This window comes from Euphorbia lathyris, chromosome 6 (genome assembly GCF_963576675.1).
Source record: "Euphorbia lathyris chromosome 6, ddEupLath1.1, whole genome shotgun sequence".
NCBI lineage: Eukaryota > Viridiplantae > Streptophyta > Magnoliopsida > Malpighiales > Euphorbiaceae > Euphorbia > Euphorbia lathyris.
This window is the reverse complement of record NC_088915.1, coordinates 74534025-74542871: the sequence shown is the minus strand read 5'-3', so window position 1 is coordinate 74542871 and position 8847 is coordinate 74534025. Positions and strand designations below refer to the sequence as shown.

General features: G+C 36.9%; 1 protein-coding gene across 1 annotated transcript; it reads right to left on the bottom strand.

Annotated features, from left to right (window-relative positions):
* Positions 1 to 6607: 6607 nt before the first annotated feature.
* Positions 6608 to 8618, bottom strand: LOC136234120 (polyphenol oxidase, chloroplastic-like). Its single transcript, XM_066023892.1, has 2 exons — positions 7064 to 8618; positions 6608 to 6965 (listed from the first exon to the last, which is right to left on the bottom strand). Exons 1-2 carry the CDS (start codon positions 8598 to 8600, stop codon positions 6772 to 6774), a joined length of 1731 nt encoding a protein of 576 aa, XP_065879964.1. The 5' UTR covers positions 8601 to 8618; the 3' UTR covers positions 6608 to 6771.
* Between the last annotated feature and the right edge of the window lie 229 nt (positions 8619 to 8847).

The window sequence follows — 8847 nt, the reverse complement described above, 5'->3', positions numbered from 1 at the left end:
TGTTTATCTCATAAACCGTCTCCCAACTCCAATCCTACAAAATTCCTCCCCGTATCACAAACTTTTTGGCAAATTGCCAAATTATCAAAAGCTACGTAGTTTTGGCTGTCTTTGCTATCCTTGGCTCAAACCTTATACCAGACACAAACTTGACCCTAAATCTGTTCCTTGCGTCTTTATTGGTTACTCTTCCACTCAAAGTGCTTACTATTGCCTCGACCCAAAATCTCATAAAATATACACTTCTCGTCATGTTCATTTTGTCGAACATAAATTCCCATATTCTGATTTATGCTCTCCAACACACTCACCTGACATTCTATTGGAACAGTGGTGCCCTCTATCTCTTCCTATTTCCTCATTTTCAGCCCCTTCACCTCAAAACAATTTCCCTGCCATCTTTACCTCCAATCCTCCTACACAGCCTTCACCTTCCTCTTCCGCTGTCCCAAACTCACCGTCCTAATCTTCTCCAATCAGCCCAAATCTGTCTATTTCTCCTCCCTCCCCATCTGTAGCTTCTACTGAAAACTCACCATCAATATCGGCTTCCCATTCCGCTGCCAACAGTTTCAATTCACCCTCCTCCTCTAATTCTGCTACCTCAAATTCTGGTGATCTGTCAAATTCATCTTCGTTGTCCTCTTCTCCTTCACCAGTCCATTCCTCACATCGTATAACTACTCGTTTACAAAATAATATCCGTAAACCTGTTACCAAACTCAATCTTTCTGCTCAAGTAGCTGATTCTAAATCCCTTCCCAAAACCATTGCTCAAGCTCTAAAAAGTCCTGTGTGGAGAAAGGCCATGGATGAAGAGTTCAATGCCCTTGTTCGTAACAACACATGGTCACTTGTACCACCATCCCTCTCTCAAAATGTAGTAGGCTGTAAATGGGTGTTTCGCATTAAAAGGGACCCTGATGGAAAAATTACTCAGTATAAAGCTAGGCTTGTTGCACGGGGTTTTCACCAGAGACTCGGGCTCGACTATAATGAGACATTCAGTCCCGTTGTTAAACCGGCAACTGTTTGCCTAATTCTTTCCATTACTGTCAGTCAAGGGTGGCCTTTGCGCCAACTTGATATTAACAATGCTTTTTTTCAGGGCTCTTTATCTGATGAAGTTTATACCATTCAACCTCCTGGGTATACTGATGCGACTCATCCCAATTTTGTGTGCAAATTAAATAAGGCCCTCTATAGTCTTAAACAGGCTCCAAGGGTTTGGTACAAGGAGCTGCGACATTTTTTGCTTACTTTGGGATTCAAGAACTCAGTCTCTGACCCCTCTCTATTCACTCTTCACTCAAAAGGTTCAATCATATACTTACTGGTTTATGTAGATGATATCATTGTTACTAGTGACAATTCCTCCTTTCTTGAAGAATTCATCACAAACATATCTTCTCGCTTCTCTCTCAAGGACTTGGGACTCCTATCCTATTTCCTCGGAGTGGAAGTTCTTCCACATCCTGCTGGTTTATTTTTAAGTCAGCGAAAATATATAACAGACATCTTGTCCAAAGCTAATATGGATGATGCCAAACCCGTCGCCACACCTCAGGCTACTCATCCTCCTTTGACATTGGAAGGGAAAGCAATTTCTGATCCAACTACCTATCGTGCTCTCATTGGTAGTCTTCAATATCTCAGTCTGACCCGTCCTGATGTTGCATTCTCTGTTAACAAATTAGCACAATATATGCATCTTCCTACTGAAGATCATATGTAAGCTTTGAAGCGTCTTCTTCGTTACTTAAGCGGTGCATCCACCACAGGTTTAGTTCTTCATAAAAATTCACCTCTTACTATTCATGCCTATTCAGATGCAGATTGGGCTCGTGATCGTGATGATTATATCTCCACTACTGCTTATATTGTTTATCTTGGTAAAAATCCAATCTCTTGGGCTTCAAAGAAACAACGAACTCGTGCTCGTTCCTCTACTGAAGCTGAATACCGAGCTGTTGCCAGTGCGAGTGCTGAAATTCTTTGGTTCCAAAATCTGTTTAAAGAACTTCAAATATCATCCTCTATTGTTCCTGTAATTTATTGTGATAATGCAGGTGCTACCTATGTTAGTGCAAATCCAGTATTTCACTCCAAAATGGAACATCTAGCTCTCGATTATCACTTTGTCCGTGAAAACGTGCAATCGGGAAATCTAAGGGTATCCTATATATCGACCAATGACCAACTTGCTGATGCTCTTACGAAACCTCTTCCTCGCTCCACTTTTGTCTCCTTGGTTCGCAAAATCGGTCTCTCCACTTGGCCGACCGTTGTGAGGGGGCGTGATAAGGATTAACAAATCAAATCAAACTAATTCTGTTATTATTTTATTTGTTAAATATATTTATTTATATTGTATTTATCTAATGTAATCAGCTGTAATATCTTTCTGTTATTCTAGCTTATCTCTCTGTAACTTCTAGGGTTCCTCTATAACTGTACCTCTACTTATACTCAGTTCACAATCAATAATAACTATGGTGGAACCTATAGTTATTTCTCGGGTTTTTCTATTTAGAAAGCTTTAGTTGTTCTCTCTCTTTTTCCATGCTCTTCAGTTCTTATGTAAGTTGTAACTCAACCTCCTAACTTGCTTCCTCTATGTTCTTTCCTCTAACATTTACGTAATATTTATGATAAACAAGTAAAGAAAATCATTTAAACATTGTAAGGCCGCAATGTTAATGAGAGTTGGCAAAACAATCAGGATTTAAGCTATTCAATTGAGTTTAAATTTTTTGAATAATATCCATTTATTGGGTTTTAATAAAATAACAAACTTATGTTGCATGTGATGACATTCACTTTTGAATTTGATTATTTTGTATCACCGACTCCCTGATCTTGTCCATAAAAGTATAGATTAGCTCTCTGAACTTTAAAAGTGTCTCACTAACTCCCTAAACTTGCTTTTTCGATCGGTAACAACTAACTACAAAAACCATAATACTAACTCTCAATCTTCATTCATTCGATCTCTCAAACCTATAGCACTAACTCTTATACTAGGTTGAAATGTATGAGAAGAGAAAAAATTACCTCTTGAATAGATGAAGATGTATTTTTGGAATTTAGGTTTAATAGTTTTTTTGTATTTAGTTGTTACGGAATAAGCAAGTCCAGGGAGTTGGTGAGACACTCATAAAGTTTAAGGAGCTAATATACTGTTATGGACAAGTTCGGGGAGTTAGTGATACAAAATAATAAGTTCAAGAAACTGGTGAGACACTTATAAAGTTTATAGAATTAATCTACTATTATAGACAAGTTTGAAAACCATGAAATTGAAGCAACAAAATTACAGATTATAATAATAGATTAAAAGGTTCTAAGCTTATGAGAACAAAATTGTTCTAACACCTCAGTTGTTTAATTATCATTATATTTCAATGACATAATAGATTAAAAGGTTCTAAACTTATGAGAACAAAGTTGTTCTAACTCCCTCAGGTTTTTGGGGAGTAATGCTTTTGGAGAGCCGATGCCCTAGCCACCGCAGTTTGGTTCTGTGTGCCCGATCTCCGCTCAGCCGTCAGTCGGTGTCTGCTTTTGGAGAATTATGTCGGGATCAGCACTCTCTTCAATCCTAAACTCTGATTCTCACCTTCTGTTTTGGAGCCGCTGATGTCTGTTCCCCCCAAACCAGCGGCAAAATCGTTCGCTGCTGCTTTACAATGCCTGTCTGTTGAAACTCCGATCTCTAAGGTACCTGTTTCTGACCAAGGGCGGAGCCAGGGGGGTAGGGGAGGGTCTCCCAACCCTCCGGAACACCTTTGACAAACAGTGGTTCAGTTCCGAGCAGCTCCAAAATAGTTAAAATTACATTAGAGTATTTTTGCGTATTATCTTTACTTATATTGAATCTCAGTTGTTTTGTACCTTAACGTTTCCAATTATAATCGAATTTACCCTTATATTATAAAGATATAAAATTTTTTTTTCTTAAGAATTAAAGATTTGAAAATTTTGATTTGACTACTATGAATCAAAGCCTTAAGTCGTTAAAGGGCGGTCCGGTCGCACTACGCGTCCCCGCTGAGCGATGGTCCGGGGAGGGGTCCCACCACAAGGGTGTACTGGGACAAGCCTTCCCCTGCCAATTTATTTGGCAAGAGGCCGCTCTAAGACTCGAACCCGTGACCTCTTGGTCACACGACAATAACGTTTACCGTTGCGCCAAGGAGACCCTCCGGACTTTGAGCTCTGACTCCGCCACTGTTTCTGACTGTAGCGGTATCAAATCGGTTCGAATTTCCCATGCGGCATATGAACACAGGCTTGCACTCTGTTCTAATTCACTAATTGGGCGATTAATTATGTGCAAAGGAGATTCCCCATAGAAAGTTGGAGATCTCAGGCAAACCCTAACGGAAAATTTGGAGAATTCAAGAGAATTGACGTTTAATTGCAATTGGAAGAGGCTTTTACGAGGTAATTCTATACCATCTCTTGAAGCAAAGGAAAATGCCCTCACCAGGGGTGTGATTCATCTAAAACCGGGTATTTTTCGGCTATAACCATTGGTTCAGAAATACATTGTTCCAAGCTTAAGTTCTCTGTTTTGAACCAAAATTCTAGCATCCTACTCACTTCAAAAGCACCATTTTTCATCCCTTAAACCCATCCCAAACCAGCCATCTTGAGTCCTTTTCAATCAATTGCAATTTTGGTTGACCATTAGGCTTATTTCAATCTTTAATTCTACGTTTCATTTGCCATATAGTTTCTGCCTCATTCTCAATTTTACAATTAAATACCAGTCCTATTTTAGTCAATTTTCGAGCTCAACAAATCACACATTTACATACTCATTTCCCTCCACGGTCTCGATTCGCAGTGCATTAGACAACCTCAACACCGATAATTTGGTGTCCAAGCGACAACATAAGTTCATTAAGTTGCTTCATAATTTCTGTTTTTATTTTATTACATTTGATTTCATAAGGAAAATTATTTTCTGAATCCTTGTATTTTTCGTCTTATTGTTGTGATTCTTTAGAAGTGAAGTTATTAATCACGCGTATATTCTATTCATTTTCATAAACATATTTTGAGAATTCATTTCTCTAGCACATCCGCGCATAAGGAGATTGGCAGAACCTCTAAGGCGCTTACAAAACAAAGAAAAGAGCTCGCCAGAGGGAGCAATCCCCCTAGTCTGAACGAACCGTTCGACTATGACCTGGTGATTCAATTGGCCACTATTCTTTCCAGAATTTCGATGTACTACCTCCTGTCACACGAGTCAAGGTTGAAAAAGGATATTTCTCGTAAAATAGTGGCAACAACATCTAATCATAAGAACAATAGATTTACATGGTTAGAATATTTTTAGATACATTCACGAGTAATGAAAATCACACAATTCATTAGTAGTCTGCAATACAACAATAAAGAACAGGGCTAGATTCACCATAAAACCACTAAATCAAGGTACCAAGGGCTTTAGGCCCCATATTTTTTGAGACCCATACTTTTACTTATAATATATTTTTAATCCATAAAAAAAATTAAACATACAAATAACTCAAAATAGTACTAACTTACTATAATACATATATTAACAGTTACATACCAAATTCTTAATTTCTGAAATTAATATAAATTAGTTAACATCAACTGCACCAATTTATAACTTTACTTACTTATTATACTTTTAACTTTCTTCTTTGTTTTCCATCAAAAAAAAAAAAACTTTCTTCTTTATTTGTACTTTGTACACGTTAGAAGAGTTTGAGGTATTCTTCTTTTTTTTTTCTTTAGAGTACATCTGTTAGGAGGTGGGCGTTGACCGGTCATTTTTACCGGTTGTACACCAAAATTGGAGGCCACCTATAAGATCGTATATATTAGTGAGACAAATTGAAGGTTGTACATCAAAGTATGAAATGAGACAAAGGTTGTACACCATTGATAAAATTTATCCCATGACCTTAAAAGGAACACTGTACATTTCTTATTTTCCTTTTTCTTTACATCATTTTCTATAAAAAAAAAACATATTATTGCAATCATCTATAATTCTTTTAAAAAAACTCTCATTATTGTCATATTATTCATTTTCCTTTTGGTGGATTTTTTTATATTCTTGGTGTTACTATCCGTTTGTGTTGTTTTCTCAATAAGAAGATTTTCTAAAGTAAAATTAATGAAAAAATTACTTAAAATCAACCATATCATAAGAAAAATTAAATAAAATAGCAGTTTTATCTATTGAAAATGACTTGTTAGAAGAAATTGATTATGAAAGTTTAATGAAGGAATTTACATAGAAATATATATATAATTTTCAAAAGTCCTTCTTTCAAATTATTATATATTTTTTTCAAAATGCCTAAATGAATAATTCGTTTTAGGCCTCCTAACACGTAGAGATAGTCGTGACAAAGAAATCAAAATTTAGAATGCTTATTAGACTGAAATTTGTTATAATTCATGATGAAATAAGAAAGATGTAGTTGACATGGTTCCATGGAAAATTTCATATTTCGTTCTTTTATTGTAGTTTTCTTTTTTATTTTACTCTAAACAATACATACAAAATGTTTGGAAGAATAATATAAAAACAAAAAACTGCAACCACACCAAAATATCTTCAAAAGCTTATCATATATCAGATAAAAGCAAAAATATGCACCACTAAATTAAAAAAAGGAACAATATATTAATTAGAAATTGACCATTTACAATAGTTTTATTCGAAAACAATTTTCTTTATTCAAATTAATCTTGTAAATCTGCTAGATAGATAGATGATCAATCTCTAACAAACTCAATGTTGATTCCACCAATATTTACAGCTCCAGTATTATATCTAGGCACCAAAGTTACCACAACACTGTCATCATTTTCAGCATCTAAATCCTCCAACAAATCTGTAAGTCCCAATCTCAAAACCGTCTTCATTTTCTTCCCATGCTTATGCAGGTGAGGCACATTCACAAAGCTCCCTGCAAATAAACGCGGTGTCAAAATAAGTTATCATGTCATAATTATAATAATGATAATAATAATAATTGTATGGAGTGTTAGAAATTGACGGTCTTACCTGCAAATTCGCTCGAATTTGGTCCGGGTTGCAAATCATCCTCGTCGTTAACATATACATCAAACTTCACTCCTGCATCATTTTCAAACTCTATCCCTTTTATCACCAACACTTCCTCTTCGTCCTCTTTCTCCTTCTTACTTCTCGATTTCTTCGGCCGACGAACCATTGTGCTTATCGGCTTGTTTAGTACGAGCGGAAATAATGTTATTGGCGTCAAATTCTTTTTTCCTGCCGCTGAAGGTGTTTTTTTCTTGACCGATTTTTTTGGTTGGGGCTTAAATGACAACCAAGGAATCTCAACGTCTTGATAAACATATCTGAGTTTCTTTGTGTCAAGAGAGTCGCTAACTTTACAACGGACCGGGTTCGTATTTTCGTCGTAAAAAGTAAAAGCGGCGTCGAGCCAATCCGTGTCGGTAGGGTCGGTTCGTTTCGGTCCTAAAGTCTTCCATATATTCCACATTCGATCAACATTAGAATGATGAGAGTAAAAGACCGGATCTCTTGCTGCTGAGTATAAATTCCCCATGTCCTCATTATTTGTTTGGCTCTTATCGCCGGTCCAGTTATGAACCGCACCGTGCGGGACATTCTCTACCGATCCGGCACCCGGGTTAGGGTTATCACCTTGTCGAAAGGGTTCACCGTGGAAAAGCCTGGCGGTCTTTCCGTTGGAAATCATTTGCCGAAACATTATAGTAAGATTGAACTCAACTTGATTTGGATAATCCCAGTCGATTTTGTCAAAATTAAGATCGATGATCTTCGGCGGCTGGTGATCCTTGTTACGAAGTTCGTTGTAAAGTGGAGATTCCGGATCAGCGTAAATCGTCGGTAAAAACATTCCGTCGGGATGATCCCAATTCCAAAAAGGCAAAGCAAAAGTAGGATCATCAATTAATTTCCCCAAAATCTTCTCATAGAAGTAAAGATATAATCGGTGAAAAGGGAAGAAGAGCCAAGAATTATGAACTTGAAGGTCTAAATCAGGAAGCCCTATTTGAGTATGAGCACCATCACAATAAGCACAATGAACTCTTCCTTGTTGATAAAAGCTCCGAGGATCGTCGTCCGGCAGGGCTTTCATTAGCTCCATGGCTTTCTTATATTTAGCAATGTAAGCATCATCTAAGAGATGAGCGGCCGGCCGGACTCGGAGAGGCAAATCGGAAGAAGGAAGGACAAAATCTGAGATGGTTGTGGAGGGTAGAGGAGGGCAACAGTCTGTGAATAGTGCATTTTCCGGTAATTTGGCATTTCCACACTTGGTTAGGTCAGGAGCTAAAATTGGCTTAGCCATGGCTAATTGGTCATGACCATGACCAATTGTGGTTGCACCATAGAACCCTCCTAGACCAATTAAGACATCTCTTCTAGTAGTGGGATTATTTTGGTTATGGTCTTCATCTTTTGTGGTTTTACATGAAATTGGTGTAGAAAATTGGGGATGTTTTGATGTTTTGGTTAGGGAAAATTGGGATGTTTTGGGAAAGAAAGGGCAGAAAAAAGAGGTGGAAAGAGAGAAAGTAGACATGATTTTGTTAGTTTAGGTTTTCCTGATGAATGAAAAATAGTGCAACTTCTTTCTGGTTTTATAATGAAGTTGGGATTGGATTTTAGTGGGAGTAATTTAATTCTCTAGTTGACCATAATTAAAAGGAAAAAATACAAAAAAAAAAAAAAAAAAAATTAAAAATCAACTAGGTTCTTATATATTTCTTTTATTACAAGACATACCATAATACTATTAGAAAGTATAATAAGAAATTCAACTAATGATT